The 22140-nt window shown below is 43.4% G+C and overlaps 1 protein-coding gene across 2 annotated transcripts in view; it reads left to right on the top strand.

Moving 5' to 3' along the window:
- Window positions 1-22140, top strand: part of LOC140918296 (multidrug resistance-associated protein 1) — a 113191-nt gene that overhangs the window by 34504 nt on the left and 56547 nt on the right. For both annotated transcript variants that reach the window (XM_073362333.1, XM_073362332.1), the window contains exons 2-3: window positions 19297-19473; window positions 21207-21332. In XM_073362333.1, coding sequence (XP_073218434.1) covers window positions 19297-19473; window positions 21207-21332 — 303 coding nt within the window. The remainder of the gene's footprint in view (window positions 1-19296; window positions 19474-21206; window positions 21333-22140) is intronic.

Below are 22140 nucleotides of genomic sequence, written 5' to 3'. Positions count from 1 at the left end.
CTGTAGTTCTCCGGATCCTCCTCCTTGCCTTTTTTAAAGATTGGCACTACATTAGCCTTTTTCCAGTCATCCGGGACTTCCCCCATTCGCCACGAGTTTTCAAAGATAATGGCCAATGGCTCTGCAATCACAGCCGGAAATTCCTTTAGCACTCTCGTCCGGCCCCATGGACTTGTGCACGTCCAGCTTTTCTAAATAGTCCCTAATCACCTCTTTCTCCACAGAGGGCTGGCCATCTACTCCCCATGCTGTGATGCCCAGTGCAGCAGTCTGGGAGCTGACCTTGTTTGTGAAGACGGAGGCAAAAAAAGCATTGAGTACATTAGCTTTTTCCATATCCTCTGTCACTAGGTTGCCTCCCTCATTCAGTAAGGGGCCCACACTTTCCTTGGCTTTCTTCTTGTTGCCAACATACCTGAAGAAACCCTTCTTGTTACTCTTGACATCTCTCGCTAGCTGCAGCTCCAGGTGCGATTTGGCCCTCCTGATTTCATTCCTACATGCCCGAACAATATTTTTATACTCTTCCCTGGTCATATGTCCAACCTTCCACTTCTTGTAAGCTTTTTTTATGTTTAAGATCCGCTAGGATTTCACCGTTAAGCCAATCTGGTTGCCTGCCATATTTACTATTCTTTCGACACATCGGGATGGTTTGTCCCTGTAACCTCAACAGGGATTCCTTGAAATACAGCCAGCTCTCCTGGACTCCTTTCCCCTTCATGTTAGTCCCCCAGGGGATCCTACCCATCCGTTCCCTGAGGGAGTCGAAGTCTGCTTTCCTGAAGTCTAGGGTCCGTATTCTGCTGCTTACCTTTCTTCCCTGTATCAGGATCCTGAACTCAACCAACTCATGGTCACTGCCTCCCAAATTCCCATCCACTTTTGCTTCCCCCACTAATTCTTCCCGGTTTGTGAGCAGCAGGTCAAGAAAAGTTCCCCCCCTCGTTGGCTCCTCTAGCACTTGCACCAGGAAATTGTCCCCTACCTTTTCCAAAAACTTCCTGGATTGTCTAGGCACCGCTGTATTGCTCTCCCAGCAGATATCAGGAAAATTAAAGTCACCCATGAGAACCAGGGCATGCGATCTGGTAGCTTCTGCCATTGCCAGTACAGTCTCTAGAGTCTTTTGTTTTTTTCTTTTTCTCTCTTCCTTTTTCTTAGGTTTCATAGTCTGCTTAGAGTTTTTCAGCAGCTTGTCTTTAGTTACTACTCTGGAATATCCAAATGCACGTCTGAGATTTGAATTTGTATTCTAAGTGACTGGAGTGTATTTTTTGCTTATTTAAAGTCTCTTACTTTATAATAATGATTTTGGAAGCTGCGTGAGAGTTTAAATCCCCATCAGTAGAGGATATTTGCCACCTTGAGTGTTGCTGTAGTTTCCCTCTGCTCTTTTTTCTTTTAAAGTAAGGACAGAATTCATGGGGAAATTGCAGCTTGTGCTAGCACTCGTCATGCTAGAATGCTCCAGAGTGCCATTCTGGCACTTTTTGGGGGAACCAGAAAGGTGTTCATGTACTTCTGGTAATTTGTCTTTCACCTTTACCTTGTAGTGTGCCTGGCTGGGCATGTCTGTGGGCGCTCTGGTCAGTGACTTGACCTGTCAGTCTGAAATCATGCATTTTGCATGCATTCTGGCCATTTTTTTTTTTTTTTAAGGACTTGAGCACTGGCTTGTGGCCTTTTGAGTATGAGCTCTGAATGTTCTCTGGCTTTTTTCATAATTATTTCTTCTGCTAATCATGACATTTAACAATTACATCTTTGGGTCTATTACAAGGCCAAGGCAGGGAGAGCACCACTCTGTGTGCTTTCTCTGCTTTTACCTCTTCCTGAGAAGTCAGATGTAACAACTCCACAGTTAGTTTTTTACATACCAGATCGGATTTCTTCCTTCAGCATTTTCAGGCAGTCCTTTAGTTCTGGTGATGATGGATTTTTTTTTTCTTGCTCTGTAAAAGCCTTTTTTAACGAAAAATCATGTGTTCAGGTAAGATGAAATGAGACACCAGGCTGCCTTAATTCAAACTATTGTCTTTAGAAATTTGAACTTCTGTCTGGCCTTTTAAGTAAGGCATGCAACAAGGTTTTGCGTGCAAGGCATGATCTAAAAAATGGCATTCTCCGTGCAGTCTGGCCTTGCACACACTGTGTGGAAGAAGCAATTTTGTTTTACCTGTGTGTTTGGGGGCTTGGTGGAATCAGATCCAGTTGGGCAACTCACAGCCAGTCAGGCTTCTGTTGCCAAGGGCTTTCCGGTTGCAAGACTAAAAACATCAAGATCATGTTTGTTACGGCATTGAGGTCACTGCACTATAAGGTAACCAGAATTTTTGAAAGATCCTAGTACCATTAGGTGCCCAACCTACTTGGAATGAGGAACTTGTCTTTGTGCGTTAGTACCATGCCTCGAACTGATTCTGATGTTGTTGGAGGGAGCTGATATAATTGCTTAATACACCTGAAAGATGATAAAGCACTTTAACTTTCAATGCAATATTTTAAGTGTCTAATGACAACTGTACAAGAAATTGTGAAGGGGAGGGTGGGATGGGGTGGGGAGGGAAGAGCTATGGTAGTCTATAGTGTGACATACAGAGATTTGTGTAATGCCACCTCCACTAATGCTGCTTATGGGATGAATGTCTGCTTCTTACACGTGAGTACTAGTAATGAAACAGCAGAGCCTTTTTAGGCAGCAGATACAGGTTAGCAAATTGTATGGAGTTTTTTCTCTTCTGTGTCTGGAGCCTTTTCTATCAAAACATGATTAAATTCTAATATCTATCCACCTGTAGCCTCTTATAATTAACTTAAATAAATAAGCACTTTAGGGCAAGGACTTTACTCTAAGTTTCTAGCATCTTGCGTGATGGGATCCTGATCCCTAAGTGGGACCACTAGGTGTTACTGTAATACAAAGCCAATATCAAACCTTGTGAATGTTCCAGCATGTGGGATAGAAGCTCATCTCTTGGCCATTCAGTCTCCCTGCCCACTTTTTCTTCTCACCATTGCTGCTGCCCCTTGCACACTCGTGCCTCCTTGTCCAGTTTACTTATGGCCTGTAAGCTCTCATTTTAGACCGGGGTGGGCAAACTTTTTGGCCTGAGGGCCCCATCGGGGTTCCAAAACTGTATGGAGGGCCAGGTAGGGAAGGCCGTGCCTACCCAAACAGCCTGCCCCCATCTGCCCCTTGACTTCCCCCTCAGAACCTCCGACCTATCCAACCCCCTGTGCTCCTTGTCCCCTGACTGCCTCTGCCTAGGACCCCCCTGTGCCAGCTGCCCCCGCCTGGAATCCCTTCATCCGATCCCTCCCTCAAGCCTCTTTCGGAATGCAGCCCTGTGAACATGGGTGGAGGACTCAGGAGGAGCAGGGGCAGCCGCACAGCCGGAGAGAAGCGGTGTTTTCCCTTCAAAGTGCCGCTTCTCTACGGTCGGCTGTGTGGCCACCTGCTGCTCCTCCTGAGTTCTCCGCCCATGTTCCTGTACGCAGCTCCTGCCTGCTTCCCTGAGGCTGCCTCCCTCCCTGCTCCTGCAGAGCAGCCCCCCTCTTCCCCCCCGGCGGAGGGTGTGCTGGTGCTGAGCTGCCCAAGTGGCCGGCCATGGGCCCCTCTGTTGTTTGCAGGGCCTGTGCCAGGGCACCCTGTGTTTACTGGTAAATCCGCCCCTGAGCTGCGCCACCCGGGCAGAGCCAACCACGCCGCCACACTGCCTGGCAGGAGCTCACAGCCCCGCTGCCCAGAGTGCTGACGGCACAGCGAGCTGAGGCTGCTGGGGAGGAGTGCCAGTGGTGGAGGGGCTAGGGGCCAGCCTTCCCGGCCTGGAGTTCAAGAGCTGGGTAGGATGGTCCTACAGGCCGGATGTGGCCCACGTGCCATAGTTTGCCCACCTCTGTTTTACCTGTGTATAATTGTGTATATACTTGTGTATAATTTTTGAAAGCGTAAATCATATGCACACAACAACAAAACACTTAGGCTTCGAGCTAACAAGAAGAAAACTGAATAGGAAATTGAGTAGTGAGGGTGCTGAAAACGCCTGCCTGAGGCCTGGTCTATACATAACCGTTACATTGACCTAGCTATGTCACTCAGAGATGGGGAGAAATTGTGTCCTGTGCCTGATGTCATTTGTGTCTACAGTGGGGGTTAAGTAGACCTATTAGACGGCTGGAAGAATTCTTCCAGTATCAACCTAGCTAGTGTGTCTCAGAGAGGTAGATTACCTACATCGATGGAAAAACCACTTCCGTCGACCTAGGAAGTGTCTGAACTGCAGTGGTACAGCTGCAGCAGCGTAGCTGAACCGCTGTAGCCATACCCTAAGACTTAATGGGGGTGAAGACTAGCCAGGGGTGTGTAAAGAAATGTATAATGAACTTAGATAAATGTATATTAAATCTTGAAGTAGGTATTCTATATTTAATAATGTTATAAGAAAATGTAAAAGGGAACTTTTCTTGTTGACACAGATTTCAAAGGTTGTTTTTTTTAAAAAAAAAAACAAAAACAAAAAATACCAACCCTGAAAATTGGTTTGAGTCTTCTCTACTGTGGATTCTTGGTCTGTGGAGATAACAGGGCAAACCAAACCAGACAGTGTGATTTACTAGCCAGCTTTAGATCTCCCTAGAACGACAGAAGAGGGAGGATGGGTACTGACTGAACAGAGCTAGCCAACCCATAACTCCAAGGCCACAAAAGCAGATAAGTTAAAATAAGACAACTGTTGTAAGAAATGAAAGGACAGCTGGATTGAATGAGGAGGAGGAGGATAGCGAGGGTTAAAAAAATATAGATAAGGAGGCACCAATTACATTTTGACTTGCCTTCTAAAACTCTGTCAGTTAAAGGGATTTTGGATTAGGGGGTGTGTGAGGATATTTAGAGTAGAATGTTTTAATAGTTTTAATAATCCTGTGCCTATGGAGACAAGGTATAAAGGATACGTGTTTAACAAAGGGAGGGTGAAGCAATGCAGGAACCCCCACCAGATCAGCAAGGATTTAATGATAGAAACAGCGTACCTGTGCCCCAAGACAGAATAATTGATCCTGCTCTTTGTTTATTTATGCTTTATGCTTAACTAAGGTGATAAGAAAATTTTAGGACAATATGTTAAAGCTTTAAACTAGTTAACTAGTTAAGTTAATAGTTCGTGCAGACTCTGCTCTTCACTCAACAGGTGTCTGGAGTGGAGTTGTCCAGGAAGCAGGACTAAGGGAAGCTGTTGAACTAACCCACCAACAGGATCAATATTCTTCCGGCAAAGAGAGCTTTATCCAGTGTTCACGCTTATATGCCTTGCTCTCAAAGCTTTCAGGCTGCTGTGTAGCTGTTTCAGATCTTTGACACACTTACTTTCAGTTCAACAATACTATCCTCTTCTGTGCGTTTGTTGGGAAGGATATAAGTATGCTGGTAGAGTGGAGTTTGATGGTAGAGGTCTAATGCTCAAATTGGCATGGTGTTACATAGGAATGTTGCCTTAATTTAAAATACCCTTTGTTTATATTGTTCGGAATTAAACTTGAGGTATCATAACTCAGATTTAGCAAGTGTGTGTGTAAATAGATGTTTGTTTATAAACCACTGCATTTCTAGTTTAAACTGACTTTAAACAGTGGTGGCTTGAGATATTTAAATCTCAATTTGTGTTCATCACAAAGATTTATCTAATGTGGAATTTCAGTTTTAAAATGTTTCTCCATTTAAAGTAGCTCATGAAACATGGCACTTATAGCATACCTGGCAGCCTGCACCTCCAGAGCACTAGCTCACTTTCAAGCCTGCTGTGTGCAAGTTTAATTTTTTCCTCTCTGACAATGGAAACTTTGAACCACGGCATATTTTAAGAAGGATTATTTACATGAGAACAGTAGGCATGTGGCTGCTCCTTTAACAGCAACTGTTGCATGCCAGGGATGAAGTCAGCCAGCTACAAAGTCAGACATAGTTTTGAATGTTTATTCCCAAAATTAGACATATTTAGGACACAACTTTCCTTAGTTTTTTCTCCCATCGATGGAGAGAACATTTCATAGGGCTTGTCTACACTGGCAAGTTTCTGTGTAGTAAAGCAGCTTTTTGCGCTTAAACTGCAGATGTGTACACACTGCCAAGCCACTTTGTGAGCAGAAACTCCTCCGTTGCAGCGCTGCAAAAAAACCATCTTGATGAGAGTTGTAAGGCTATTTGCGCAGAGGCTCCAGCGCTCTATTGCCAGTGTAGACACTTGATTGCTTTCTGCGCTGTAATTGGTCTCCGGAGCTGTCCCATAATGCCTCAAGTGACCACTCTGCTCATTGTTTGGAACTTGACTGCCGTGGAGACATGCACTCCTCCCCTTTCCAAGCACCATGTCTGACAGCCATTGAGTGCTGTGCTGATCTGCTCCAGGACACACATACTGGACACAAACCATTCATGTGGAATTCTCTTGCTGTTGAAAACTGTGTGTGTGTGTGTGAGAGAGAGAGGAAGAGGCTGTGCAGAGAGCCATGGGAAGGAGGCGGGAGCTGATGTTGGGGTTTCCCCCTCCCCCTGCCTCAGGATTGGTTGCTTCCTGTTGCTGTCTGAACTTACAAGACAGCATGTTGACACACTGTGTCCGTCCCCCCCGCCCCACACACACTTCTTCCCCCTCACCCCTCTTCAGTTGAAAAACAGCATGCCCATGGAACAATGGGATTGGGAAACCTGCATCATGTGATGCTGTGCCTGCCCCATGAGGCATTGCAAACCCTTCCCAGAGCCCCCTGCGGCCAGCTGCACAGTGGGATAGCTACCACAATGCACCGCCGCCTTTGCCATTGCACAAGGAGCACGGTGGATATGCAACAGCGGTTTAATTCTAGCGGTTTAATAAATGTAGTATAACTTGTGGCACAGAAACTTGCTAGAGTAGACATACCCTTAGTCTTTCTGCCAGCACCACCATCTTATCAGTCTAGGAAAGTTCAGACAGGAATTGCTTTTAAGTGAGTTGGTATTATAAGCATAGGCTTTATGGGGGAATCAACTATCAGAAGGAAGAGTTCAACACTCACGTCTGAGGAAATTCTTAACCCTTACTTTTTCAAACCTTATGCAGTTCCAGGTTTGATTAGTAGTAGTTAGTTTTTTCAGTGGGTCCATGTGAACGCTGGTACCTGGTGCCAATTTCATTTCTTGCAAGGGTACTTTTTACTTAAATTGTGTTTTTTGTTTTGTTTTTGTTTTTGTTTTTTTGAGGCCTTTTATGCTTGTGGAAGGAGCTATTACTTGGCCCCAAGACCTGTTTTAATCTCCGCCTGCATATTGTGCTCAGTATTAGTACCGACTTGGGACAGTATTTTTTGCAACCATAGAGCTAAAAATGTAACTTTTAAAACGGGTTAAAGAAATTGGTGGTAGATTTATTAATAATCAATATATAAGAAGTACTTATCTACTATTTTGCAGGGACTTTGACATTTTATTAAAATAATACAATAAAAACAAAACCAGCAGCCATCTCCAGAAAAACTGCTGCAAAATTCAATGCCCAATGCAACCTAAGAAGTGAGGTTCCACACTAGACTTCCTTCTCTTGTGACCAGTGGGTTCCTTCTGCCCCTATTTTTTTCCATGGGACAGTAATTTCAATTTGCAAACCACTTGCAACAGCTTCAGTCAGAGCACTGCAAGCTACAAAATTGCTGTTTTTATGAAGTAGTAATTCAGCACGCATGTGGAGCTCTTTGTTGTGCTAACAAGTAAATTTTTTTCACTTGAAAAATAGAAGCATTAAGTGTCATTAAATGGGGTGGGAAAAATAAGAGCTGTTCATCTTTGTTGGTACCCGCATGTGACTTGTTTTTGAGTAGCTACTGCCTCATTGCTTTTCTGAATCCAGCAGTAGAAATGCCATTTTCATATTTCACCGTTATTACTAACTTTGTCTTTAACTTCAGTTTATTCCACTAAGTTTTCTTTTTCTGCTACACTTTTCCTGACTTTTTTAGAGTCTTGATTTGCACTAAGGATGTGAAACTATGAAACTGACACGGACTGCAAGAGGTATAGATATTTTATGATTGCCTGACTAACATCAATGGGTTGAATTTAAATCAGCTGCTTGCTTTTTTTTTCATCCTCTTCCCCACATTATTAAATTCTCATGCTGTATTGCTCCTGTCCTCGCACCCAAGCCTTTAGCTGGAAGGAAAACTATTGCAGCACTCAGTTGCCCGCAAATCACAGTGATGATCTAGTATTAGTGAGGAAACAGACTAGACCGGGCGGGGAGCAAACTTTTTGGCCTGAGGGCCACATCGGGTTTCAGAAATTGTATGGAGATCTGGTTAGGGGAGGCTGTTCCTCTCCAAACAGCCAGGTGTGGCCTGGCCCCCTCCCCCTCGCTTCTCACCCCCTCTGTTCCCTGACACCTCTTCCCCCCCTAGGACTCCTGCCCTATCCACCCTACTCTGCTCTGTCCCCTTACTGCCTCCCTTCCACCCCCCCCCCGACCCATCCAACAACCCCTTCTCCATGACCACCCCCGGAACCCCTGCCCTCATTCAACCCCCCTTTTCTCCGCCCTCTGACCGCCCCTGCCCTCTATCCAACCCCGCCCCCTTACCACGCAGCCTGGAGCACCAGTGGCTGGCAGCGCGGCTGCACCAGGACAGGCAGCTGTGCCGCCCGGCTGGAGCCAGCCACACACTGTGCAGCACAGAGCACCGGGTCAGGCCAGGCTCTGTAGCTTCGCTGCTCCAGGAACTCTCAGGCCCGCCGCCCAGAGCATTGCACCAGTGGCGCAGTGACCTGAGGTTGCGGGGGAAGGGTCGGGGGCTAGCCTCCTGGGCCCAGAGCTCAGGGGCCGGGCAGAACAGTCCCACGGGCTGGATGTGGCCCGTGGGCTGTAGTTTGCCCACTTCTGGACTAGATTTACTGCCCTGGTTGAACTTCCCAAGGACTGAATGTCCTCACTGACATTATGGAGCCTTTCCTTTGCTCAGCTTGTTAAAACTGGCCTCTGGATTAAGGACTTTCCTGACTTTTGCAGCTGGGAAAAGCCTTCAGGAGTGAAGAAAAAACAAATTGGGATTTCCTTGTTTCACAAATGTCTAAAGTGTTAAGACTTCCCCATAATCCAGTATTTTGGTATTTCTTTGCTTAGTTACACTTGTCTGCCTAGTTCCTCGTTTTCCTCTGTGCCTTTTGCCCTGTCATTTTATAAATCTTTTATTTTGCCTGTCTTGTATTTTCTTTCTCAACCAAACTGATTACGGGGTCTTTTTATAGCCATTTCAGCGTTGGATAATTCTTCGTGAAAATACTTTCATTTTCTCCCTCCCTGGGGGCCTGATGTCAATGGGAGTATATGGGCTTTGAATTCAGCCTTGGAAAATGCATTGCTATTACAGCTGGTAACTTCTAGTAGCAGTCTAGCTCTTTCCTGAACCGTCTTGCCTTGCCTACGCTTTTCTTGTTTACTCCTTTGCTTGACTCTCACTAACTGTATTTATCTCTAAAGCGGTGTTCCCTTGCGTGATGTTTTGGGGATCACCCAACCAGTAAGGGGTTCTGTCTCTGCCTGCCATGTAACCTTGGGTGCCTTTTACTATACAGCTTTAGTCCAGAGCCCTGACACTACTAGCCTGTCCACAAGCACAAGGTCGCACCCTGGCTTCCACCAGCCCAGTGACTCCTTGCAGCGTGACACCGACAGTCCCTCCTTCAGAGTCTCCCCAAATCCATCCGTCCCCAGGCTGTTAATTACCAGACAATTTGAGCATTTCCCTTCTGGATCATCACTCCCGAAAGCATGAAATCAGCCCCACAGACACCAGCTTACTTTGGTGTGTGTACTCCGTGCAGTTTGCACACCAGAGACTGCTTGGGACATAAATAAAAGGTTTATTTAATAGCAAAATCTGATTCAAAGGTAGAATAGTAAGGAAAATAAACCTCAAGATGCAACCTTAGGCTTTACATCTCTATACTGAAGAAAATCCCTTTTCTAATACAAGTTACCGATTGCCTTGGAACAGTTTTCCAGCATAACCCCTTATCCCAGAGGAGATGGAGCACTTCAGAGGCAGCCCCCACCAAGTGACTGTTCCTCAATTTCTGGATGAAGACCTCAGTTTCAAGCTTTTTTTTTTTAAAGGGCTTTTTTTTTCTTTCTCTCTGATAGTGACTCATGCTTATTCAGAGTGGGAAATTTTAGCTGTCATGTCTGTCTCTTTCCGCTAACTCTGATGGCCCATCGTTTGTCTGCTCCTAATTTTGTACGATGCTAGGTGCTTGGAACTAGTCTCATCTGACTGGGGAGGCAGCCTGTCCTGCTTGACTGCACCACAAGTTCTGAGCGCAGTTTTCTATATACACAAACACATGCATTAATAATCACTGTGTACACATCTCAGGAGGTCGCGAGGTTATTACGTGGGGGGTGCGAGCTGTCAGCCTCCACCCCAAACCCTGCTTTGCCTCCAGCATTTATAATGGTGTTTATAAATTAAAAACCCTTTTTTATATATTTAAGGGGGGTCGCACTCAGAGGCTTGCTATGTGAAAGGGGTCACCAGTACAAAAGTTTGAGAAGTTTTAGTTTAGCTGCTTATTTTTTGGCAGGTGCGCCCCTCTGTTCTCTCCTTGGAGTCTCTGGGCTCTGATTGTCATACCTTGAATCTTTTTGCAAGCTATTTTGAGGTACAGCTGTATGAAAGACAAATGAAAATATAAAGGTCAGTTGAACTAAAAATTACATGCATGTTTTCAGAATAACCTCCTGCCACTGTGTACAGCAATAATGCATGGAGCACTTTCTGTCTGGTCAGTGACTTGGCAACAGTACAATGATTGGCTGCTAAGAAACCACTTTTCTGGTATGTTTCGTGGCAGGAGAAAGGTCAGATTTGTACAGATTATACCTTCCTCCTTTTTCGCCCCTCCACATGATATGTTTCAGAAATTGTGTTATTGAGGAGATGAAATAGATGTCAATGCCAGTTTTAGATACTTAATCCTTAATTATAGGTTTCAGAGTAACAGCTGTGTTAGTCTGTATTCGCAGAAAGAAAAGGAGTACTTGTGGCACCTTAGAGACTAACCAATTTATTTGAGCATAAGCTTTCGTGATCTACAGCTCACTTCATCGGATGCATACTGTGGAAAATACAGAAAATGTTTGTTTTTATACACACAAACCATGAAAAAATGGGTTTTTATCACTACAAAAAGTTTTCTCTCCTCCACCCCGCTCTCCTGCTGGTAATAGCTTATCTAAAGTGATCACTCTCCTTACAATGTGTATGATGATCAAGGTGGGCCATTTCCAGCACAAATCTAGGGTTTAACAAGAACGTCTGAGGAAGGTGGGGGGTTGGGGAGGGGTTAGGAAAACAAGGGGAAATAGGTTACCTTGCATAATGACTTAGTGACTCCCAGTCTCTATTCAAGCCTAAGTCAATTGTATCCAATTTGCAAATGAATTCCAATTCAGCAGTCTCTCGCTGGAGTCTGGATGTGAAGTTTTTTTGTTGTAATATTGCAACTTTCATGTCTGTAATCACGTGACCAGAGAGATTGAAGTGTTCTCCAACTGGTTTATGAATGTTATAATTCTTGACATCTGATTTGTGTCCATTTATTCTTTTACGTAGAGACTGTCCAGTTTGACCAATGCACATGGCAGAGGGGCATTGCTGGCACATGATGGCATATATCATATTGGTGGATGTGCAGGTGAACGAGCCTCTGATAGTGTGGCTGATGTTATTAGGCCCTGTGATTGTGTCCACTGAATAGATATGTGGGCACAGTTGGCAACGGGCTTTGTTGCAAGGATAGGTTCCTGGGTTAGTGGTTCTGTTGTGTGGTATGTGGTTGCTGGTGAGTATTCGCTTCAGGTTGGGGGACTGTCTGTAGGCGAGGACTGGCCTGTCTCCCAAGATTTGTGAGAGTGTTGGGTCATCCTTCAGGATAGGTTGTAGATCCTTAATGCGTTGGAGGTGTTTTAGTTGTGGGCTGAAGGTGACGGCTAGTGGCGTTCTGTTATTTTCTTTGTTGGGCCTGTCCTGTAGTAGGTGACTTCTGGGAACTCTTCTGGCTCTATCAATCTGTTTCTTCACTTCCGCAGGTGGGTATTGTAGTTGTTAGAATGCTCGATAGAGATCATGTGGGTGTTTGTCTCTGTCTGAGGGGTTGGAGCAAATACGGTTGTATCGCCTAATAACATCAGCCACACTATCAGAGGCTCGTTCACCTGCACATCCACCAATATGATATATGCCATCATGTGCCAGCAATGCCCCTCTGCCATGTGCATTGGTCAAACTGGACAGTCTCTGCGTGAAAGAATAAATGGACACAAATCAGATGTCAAGAATTATAACATTCATAAACCAGTCGGAGAACACTTCAATCTCTCTGGTCACACGATTACAGACATGAAAGTTGCAATATTACAACAAAAAAAATTAAAATCCAGACTCCAGTGAGAAAACGTTGAATTGGAATTCATTTGCAAATTGGATACGATTGACTTAGGCTTGAATAGAGACTGGGAGTGGCTAAGTCATTATGCAAGTTAACCTATTTCCCCTTGTTTTTTCCTACCCCCCCCCCCCCGATGTTCTTGTTAAACCCTGGATTTGTGCTGGAAATGGCCCACCTTGATTATCATATACATTGTAAGGAGAGTGATCACTTTAGATAAGCTATTACCAGTAGAAGAGTGGGGTGGGAGGAGGTATTTTTTCATGCTTTATGTGTATAAAAAGATCTTCTACACTTTCCACAGTATGCATCCGATGAAGTGAGCTGTAGCTCACAAAAGCTTCTGCTCAAATAAATTGGTTAGTCTCTAAGGTGCCACAAGTACTCACTTTCTTTTTACATAATGAAAGTGGTAGGTTTTATTTTTCCCCCACTGGGAAAATGGTTTGTATAACTGATCACGTCTGAGGTTGTTGTTCATAAAATCAGGTACTGCTGTAACTGTCTCAACTGTTTTAAGGTCTAAATTGCTATCCAGTTTAATGAGAGATACTGTATTCTCTTGACTATTGTATGGGGAGCAGCAAAACTGAAATCTTTAAAGCAGGAAACAGTTGTGTGGTGGCAAAGCATGACTAAGCTGAAAATCCCAATGGTATGCAGTGTTGTTGTAGCCATGTTGGTCCCAGGATATTAGAAAGACAAGGTGGGTGAGGTAATATCTTTTATTGGACCAACTTCTGTTTGTGAGAGAAACTTTTGAGCCACAGAGACCTGAAGAGCTGTGTGTGGCTTGAAAGCCGGTCTCTGTCACCAACACACATTGGTCCAATAAAAGATGGGGTCATTCAGGGATAAGGAAATATATAAGCATGCTAGCTCAATGACTTTCACGTATAGCAACTGCATTCTCATTATAGCTTCTGCAGAATCATCAAAGGAGTTGTTTGACCCAGTGGTGCAGGGAGATCTCTTAACACAAATACACACACTGGAAACATAATTAGGGATTCAGGTTTTCCAGTTTTGAGATTTTACTTACTGTCAAAACAACGGGGAGTTCCTGTGGCACCTTAGGCTCTAACTCCTCATTGTTTTTGCTCATACAGACTAACATGGCTACCATTCTGATACTTATTGTCAGTGCCTGTTCTTTTCACTACTTCCTAGGAAAATCTGTGTGTGTTTATGTATTTACATTGAGTATGTATTGGATCAGAAACCTGTTATTTCACTGCTAACAAGATATAATTTTTTTTTTTAAAAAGCCTCATTTTGTTACTTGTTCTATAGTCCTGCTGTGTGACAGCCAAACATATCACTTTTTATGTGTAACCAAGAACTGAACTCTGAATAAAACAAAATCTTTCAGGCTGTGACTTGTATTAGATAACTGAAAAGGGTACAAATGTTGAATGACTCTCAAATGAGCATTGCTTCCTTCTGCTCTCTCTCTTCAGCTCCATGCTTAGGTTGTTGGTTTTGTTAAACACTAGTTCCTGAAGAATTAGGATAATTGCTTTTGGTTTAAACTGGAATGTCTCTATACTTTATAGGTTGTTTTTTTTTTCCCCCTGTAGAACTTTCTGGAGGAATTGAAAGTTCATAAAACAGCAATATGTTGTATGACACAGCACTTAAAATGATAGAGATTAGAACCCTGTAAACCTGGTACCTAGCTAGTCTAAAAAAGATGAACTAAAAATATTTCCGAGGTTACATCAGCCTCTGATTTCCTTCTGCCATTGGATAGGGAAGAATTTCAAGGTGGTAGTGTGGGCTGTTGACTAGTGGCCTGGGATTCAGGAGGGCTGAATTCTGTTCACAGCTTTGCCAGTAGATTGCTTGGTGGCTTTGGGCAGGTCACTCCACCTCCCTGTGCCTCAGTTTCCCCATACTATACAAAGGAGGTAAAGTGCTTTGAAATTACAGATAAAATGCTATGAGTTGTTGAATGAGACTATAGTTACTGACTTTCTACACAATGCTGTAAAATGTGAAGTCAACGGAAAACAAAATATTTTTTCTCTAAACTGTTAATTACAATAATCTTAAGTGTTGTAGTAATTAAAAAAAAACAAAAACGGATATGTGAAATATTGACCGTAAAACTCTAGCTGGCAAGTGTCTTTAACTGTAGCATACTCTGTTTTACTTTTGGCACAGCATTTTTGTCCTGCTGTATCATTCTGTATGTGAAAAAATTCAATTTTCAAAACAGGAAGTAACTGGTCTCTTCAAATATTTGAAGAGAAACTATCTGCTGCTGAATTAAATGCTATTTTCAGTTTTATAATGCTACTGTAGCTATTTACTTTACTATCCCAATACTTGATTTTGTTCATAATTCTATTTTCATCTTGGTAGTGATAATCATGTATGATTTCCTGCATTGTAGTCTCCTTTTCCTTAATTCAAACTAATGAGTTCTCCTGGACTAGGATTTCCTTTGATAAGGAGTATGTGTCACTTTGTATATAGCTTTGTGGTCAGTAATGAAAATGGTATCAGACTTCAATTATTGTGATGGTCAGTATTCTTTTGGCTTCTGTACAGGATATCTTTAGATTAGACTCTGTTTATGCACCATGTTCAGAGCATAAGAAAAGTAACATCAAAGTGCACAACAGAACTTCTAGCACACTGTAGCAGTCACGTAGTGTCCACCTGGGACGTTACTATGTGGCAAGTTAGCGCACTGTTGATTTAACACCTTGGCTTGTGTCCCATGTGGACAAACTCTTAGGGGTATGTCTACACTACGTTTATGGTGGGGTGGGAGGTTGAGGCAAATCGCCTGGCTGCTGGTTACGCGCAGCCAGACACCAGGGCGGTTAGAAGAGCACAGGAGGGCGCGGTCCGCATCAGAGAAGCTTTGAAAACCAGTTTCATGACTGGCCAGGCTACGGTGTGAAAGTTCTGTTTGTTTCTCCTTGATGAAACCCCCCACCCCTTGGTTCACTCTACTTCCCTGTAAGCTAACCACCCGCCCCTCCTCCCTTCAATCACCGCTTGCAGAGGCAATAAAGTCATTGTTGCTTCACATTCCTGCATTCTTTATTCATTCATCACACAAATAGGGGGATGACTACCAAGGTAGCCCAGGAGGGGTGGTGGAGGAGGGAAGGAAAATGCCACATAGCACTTGAAAAGTTTACAACTTTAAAATTTATTAAATGACAGCCTTCTATTTTTTGGGCAATCCTCTGTGGTGGAGTGGCTGGTTGGCCGGAGGCCCCCCCACCGCGTTCTTGGGCGTCTGGGTGTGGAGGCTCTGGAACTTGGGGAGGAGGGCGGTTGGTTACAGAGGGGCTGCAGTGGCAGTCTGTGCTCCAGCTGCCTTTGCTGCAGCTCAACCATACACTGGAGCATACTGGTGTGGTCCTGCAGCAGCCTCAGCATTGAATCCTGCCTCCTCTCATCACGCTGCTGCCACATTTGAGCTTCAGCCCTGTCTTCAGCCCGCCACTTACTCTCTTCAGCCCGCCACCTCTCCTCCCGGTCATTTTGTGCTTTCCTGCACTCTGACATTATTTGCCTCCACGCATTCGTCTGTGCTCTGTCAGTGTGGGAGGACAGTATGAGCTCGGAGAACATTTCATCGCGAGTGCGTTTTTTTTTTCTTTCTAAGCTTCACTAGCCTCTGGGAAGGAGAAGATCCTGTGATCATTGAAACACATGCAGCTGGTGGAGAAAAAAAAGGGACAGCGGTATTTAAAAAGACACATTTTATAAAACAGTGGCTACACTCTTTCAGGGTAAACCTTGCTGTTAACATTACATACATAGCACATGTGCTTTCGTTACAAGGTTGCATTTTGCCTCCTCCCACCACGTGACTACCCCCTCAACCTTCCCCCCTCCCTGTGGCTAACAGCGGGGAACATTTCTGTTTAGCCACAGGCAAACAGCCCAGAAGGAATGGGCTCCTGTCAAGGTTCCTCCCCCACTCTGAACTCTAGGGTACAGATGTGGGGACCTGCATGAAAAACCACCTAAGCTTATCTTTACCAGCTTAGGTCAAAACTTCCCCAAGGTACAAAATATTCCACCCGTTGTCCTTGGACTGGCCGCTACCACCACCAAACTAATACTGGTTACTGGGGAAGAGCTGTTCGGACGCGTCCTTCCCCCCAGAATACTTCCCAAAACCTTGCACCCCACTTCCTGGACAAGGTTTGGTAAAAAGCCTCACCAATTTGCCTAGGTGACTACAGACCCAGACCCTTGGATCTTAAGAACAATGAACAATCCTCCCAACACTTGCACCCCCCCTTTCCTGGGAAATGTTGGATAAAAAGCCTCACCAATTTGCATAGGTGACCACAGACCCAAACCCTTGGATCTGAGAACAATGAAAAAGCATTCAGTTTTTTACAAGAAGACTTTTAATAAAAAATAGAAGTAAATAGAAATAAAGAAATCCCCCCTGTAAAATCAGGATGGTAAATATCTTACAGGGTAATTAGATTCAAAAACATAGAGAACCCCTCTAGGCAAAACCTTAAGTTACAAAAAAGATACACAGACAGAAATAGTTATTCTATTCAGCACAATTCTTTTCTCAGCCATTTAAAAAAATCATAATCTAACACATACCTAGCTAGATTACTTACTAAAAGTTCTAAGACTCCATTCCTGGTCTATCCCCGGCAAAGACCCAGCATACAGACAGACACAGACCCTTTGGTTCTTTCCCTCCTCCCAGCTTTTGAAAGTATCTTGTCTCCTCATTGGTCATTTTGGTCAGGTGCCAGCGAGGTTACCTTTAGCTTCTTAACCCTTTACAGGTGAGAGGAGCTTTCCCCTGGCCAGGAGGGATTTCAAAGGGGTTTACCCTTCCCTTTATATTTATGACAGCTCCTCTGACTGTCCCCTGAAGAAAAGCACTCTATTTCAACCAGGTGACCATGAATTATATCTCACTCTCCTGAGGATAACACAGAGAGAGAAAGAACAGATGTTGTTTGAATGCCAGCAAACATACACTGCAATGCTTTGTTCTACAATGATTCCCGAGTACGTGTTACTGGCCTGGAGTGGTAAAGTGTCCTACCGTGAAGGACGCAATAAGGCTGCCCTCCCCAGAAACCTTTTGCAAAGGCTTTAGGACTACATCTAGGAGAACCACAAATGCCAGGGCAAAGTAATCCTTTCACATGCTTGCTTTTAAACCATGTATAGCATTTTAAAAGGTACACTCACCAGAGGTCCCTTCTCCGCCTGCCGGGTCCAGGAGGCAGCCTTGGGTGGGTTCGGGGGGTACTGGCTCCAGGTCTAGGGTGAGAAACAGTTCCTGGCTGTCGGGAAAACCGGTTTCTCCACTTGCTTGCTGTGAGCTATCTACAACCTCCTCCTCATCATCATCTTCTTCGTCCCCAAAACCTGCTTCCGTATTGCCTCCATCTCCATTGAAGGAGTCAAACAACACGGCTGGAGTAGTGGTGGCTGAACCCCCTAAAATGGCATGCAGCTCATCATAGAAGCGGCATGTTTGGGGCTCTGACCCACAGCGGCTGTTCGCCTCTCTGGTTTTCTGGTAGGCTTGCCTCAGCTCCTTCAGTTTCACGCGGCACTGCTTCGGGTCCCTGTTATGGCCTCTGTCCTTCATGCCCTGGGAGATTTTCACAAAGGTTTTGGCATTTCGAAAACTGGAACGGAGTTCTGATGGCACGGATTCCTCTCCCCAAACAGGGATCAGATCCCGTACCTCCCGTTCGGTCCATGCTGGAGCTCTTTTGCGATTCTGGGACTCCATCATGGTCACCTGTGCTGATGAGCTCTGCATGGTCACCTGCAGCTTGCCACGCTGGCCAAACAGGAAATGAGATTCAAAAGTTCGCGGTTCTTTTCCTGTCTACCTGGCCAGTGCATCTGAGTTAAGAGTGCTGTCCAGAGCGGTCATAATGGAGCACTCTGGGATAGCTCCCGGAGGCCAATACCATCGAATTGTGTCCACAGTACCCCAAATTCGAGCCGGCAACGTCGATTTAAGCGCTAATCCACTTGTCAGGGGTGGAGTAAGGAAATGGATTTTAAGAGCCCTTTAAGTCGAAATAAAGGGCTTCATTGTGTGGACGGGTGCAGGTTTACATCGATTTAACGCTGCTAAATTCAACCTAAAGTCCTAGTGTAGACCAGGTGTAGACCTAGTGATCCTTCTCCTGTTTAGAAGTTGTCAGCTTCATACAGGGAGCAGGAATCAGGCTAAAAGGGAAAGTATCTTCCCTCTTAGTTGTGAAGATTATCTTGGAGAATTCTCAAGGATAGAGAGAATTTTCATGCTATTTAGTGATGCCCCGTGAAGCTGGCTTTACAGCAGCACTTTCAAGATTTCTTATTTAATCTTGGATTTTTAATCTTTACATATGTTTTTCACACAAATATTAAGTAATATTTCTGAAACAGGTGTAATGGGGACAGGAAACTGCTGCATTTTTCTATGGAGATATTTCTAAAATAACTAGTTAGTGAAGCTAAAGGTCTCAGTATGCCAGTTGAATAAGAAGATTGCTCAAGAAACCGCTATCAAAAAAACAAACAGGTAGTTGTTCTCTGTGCTGGTTTCACAACAGCTACCACGGCAATGTGAGGTGAAGCAAAACTTTAAATATTCTCTAGTCCTGAGCCATTTGATCTTAAACTAAATCTGGATTAAAGATTAACAGTCCAATAAGAATAAGACTCCTCAGGCACAAGTGGGTGGTGAGGTGTGTGGGGTTTTTTGTTTTTTTGTTGTTTTTTGTTTTTTGTTTTTTTTCTTTTTTAAAGTGGTGAATTTTTGCTTTTTCATTCACTAGTTATCTATTTTGTTTCCTCAGGATTGGAACCTGACCTGGCACACAGAAAATCCAGATTTCACTAAGTGCTTTCAGAATACTGTCCTTGTCTGGGTGCCTTGCATTTACCTGTGGGTTTGCTTCCCAATATACTTCCTGTACCTCCGTCATCATGACAGGGGCTATATCCAAATGTCTCATCTCAACAAAGCCAAAACAGTAAGTGTCTTTTACTTCAGAGTCTGTGTCATGTATTTTGGTTTTATTTTCAGGTTTGTACCAAATTGGCTTTTTGTTTTTAAATTGTTTAACTCCATGAAATGTTTGTACTGGGATGGGGTCCATTAATACAATTCACCTGAATTTGGTTTCCAAGTTTTATGCTGTCATGTCAATGGGCTGCCTGAAAATAAGTATGTCAGGTGTAAAAAAAAAAAAAAAAAAAAAAGGCGCCTATCCTTCAAGGTCCTTGAGTGTGCGCGGATACGTGTTACTGGCCCTTGGATACAGCCTCCACAGAGTGTTCCATGCCCTGAAGTTGGGAAGTACCTCATTGCATTGGCCACCTTGATCCTGAAGTTTCAACCCTTGAAATATAAGGATTTTATTAAACTAATCAGGTTTTTGACCATAAAGCATATATAATAGTGTATCTTTTTAGAAAAAAGAAAAGGAGGACTTGTGGCACCTTAGAGACGAACAAATTTATTTGAGCATAAGCTTTCGTGAGCTACAGCTCACTTCATCGGATGCATTCAGTGGAAAATACAGTGGGGAGATTTATATACCTGAAACAATGGGTGTTACCATACACACTGTAAGGAGAGTGATCACTTAAGGTGAGCTATTACCAGCAGGAGAGGGGGGAGACACGACCTTTTGTAGTGATAATCAAGGTGGGCCATTTCCAGCAGTTGAGAAATGGTGGGGGAATAAACATGGGGAAATAGTTTTATTTGTGTAATGACCCATCCACTCCCAGTCTCTCTTCAAGCCTAAGTTAACTGTATTCAGTTTGCAAATTAATTCCAATTCAGCAGTCTCTTGTTAGTCTGTTTTCGAAGTTTTTTTTTTTTTGAAGAATTGCAAATTTTAGGTCTGTAATCGAGTGACCAAAGAGATTGAAGTGTTCTCCAACTGGTTTTTGAATGTTATAATTCTTGACGTCTGATTTGTGTCCATTTATTCTTTTACATAGAGACTGTCCAGTTTGACCAATGTATATGGTAGAGGGGCATTGCTGGCACATGATGGTATATATCAGATTGGTAGATGTTCTCTATGTATATAAATCTCCCCACTGTATTTTCCACTGAATGCATCCAATGAAGTGAACTGTAGCTCACGAAAGCTTATGCTCAAATAAATTTGTTAGTTTCTAAGGTGCCACAAGTACTCCTTTTCTTTTTTCAGAATAGCAGCCGTGTTCGTCTGTATTCGCAGCCTATCTTTTTAGAGTAATTCTATTCATCCTGTTCCATTTCTCTCACGCAACTGGCATTTAACAATCTTTTAACAGAGTTTGTTTCTCTGTAAAACAAACAAGAGCCTTTGAGAGGAGCTGTGGTACCTTTTAATAGGTATTTTGGGGGATTTCTGCCCTGCTTGTAAACCTACAGTTTTTAAAGCGTTTCTTCCCAGCCTAAGTTGAGAGATACTCCAATCTTTTGCTTTGTTAGCGTGTGATATGACATTTAGAATAAATCTAAACTATATAACACAGTAATCTAAAATTCTTTTTTTTAATCGGGAACCTACAGAGAAGATTATCTTTTTACCTCATGTACTGCATAAATTGTGTATAGTTGGACTAATTTTAATTGCATAATAGGACCACACACATAGGGCAATTGCATTTGACTGTGTATGTATTAATTTGTTGTACCAAAAGACATTTTGTTACACTTGATAAGAGTTCACTTTCAATATTTATTCATACTTTTATGTTCCAGGCCTTGGGCTTACTATTGTGGATAATCTGCTGGGCAGACCTTTTCTACTCTTTCTGGGAAAGAAGTCAAAATATTTTCCGACCTCCAGTTTTTATCATTAACCCTACAGTTTTGGGCATAACAATGGTAAGTATAAATCATTCTACTCCGATTCCTTCTGTGATGCGAAATCATGACCATTAATTGGTCTTTCTCAATTGTACATGTTGCCTTTTTTTGCAGCTGCTTAGCATTTTCATTCCATTAGGTACAATCACCATTTGCAGATTTCACTTGATACTGAACTGAAATGCTGATTTTTGATTTATGTAAAGCAAACTGTGCGCTGAAAACTGCGTATCAGCATGTTGAGAAGCATACAGACTAGCTCTAGACATTTACACTTTTTCTGAGGTTAGAGGTGCCATTTACTCATGCACATGCTTGAGAACTTGATTTAATCCGGGGGCAAGTAACTCTAAATAGAAGTTCTTAAAACCATAAAATATAGTCAAGAGAGTTGCCAACGTTACTTAACTTTAAAAACAAAACTTCAAATTGTTATGAATATTTGTAATAGACCATTGAGTTCTCTGGATTTGACTGAACTACTTGTGGTGTTCATGCTCAAACTCTTGATGCTGTGATAGAAAGTGTTAAAAAGTAAGTTTTCTGTGCACTGGGTGCTAGATGTTCAGGACTAGGAAGCTGGGAAGTGCAGGTACTATCCTGTTAGCTTTTCTTAAAAGCTGATTGCATTGTGCTTCTTCAGGAAAAAAATCAACTTGCTCCTTACTAAAGAGAGGTTTTTTTCTTTTTCTTCAGCCCAGGTTAGGAATAATACAAATTTAAAACTCAGTTAAAACAACACACTTGAAAAGAATAACCCAGGCCCATACCTGGCCATAATGTAATGCCAGGTTAATGATGTGACTAAAATAGGAAACCTTGGACC

Source organism: Lepidochelys kempii, chromosome 10 (assembly GCF_965140265.1).
Source record: "Lepidochelys kempii isolate rLepKem1 chromosome 10, rLepKem1.hap2, whole genome shotgun sequence".
Lineage (NCBI taxonomy): Eukaryota > Metazoa > Chordata > Testudines > Cheloniidae > Lepidochelys > Lepidochelys kempii.
The sequence above is the reverse complement of the archived record's forward strand: the minus strand, read 5'-3'. Positions and strand labels throughout refer to the sequence as shown.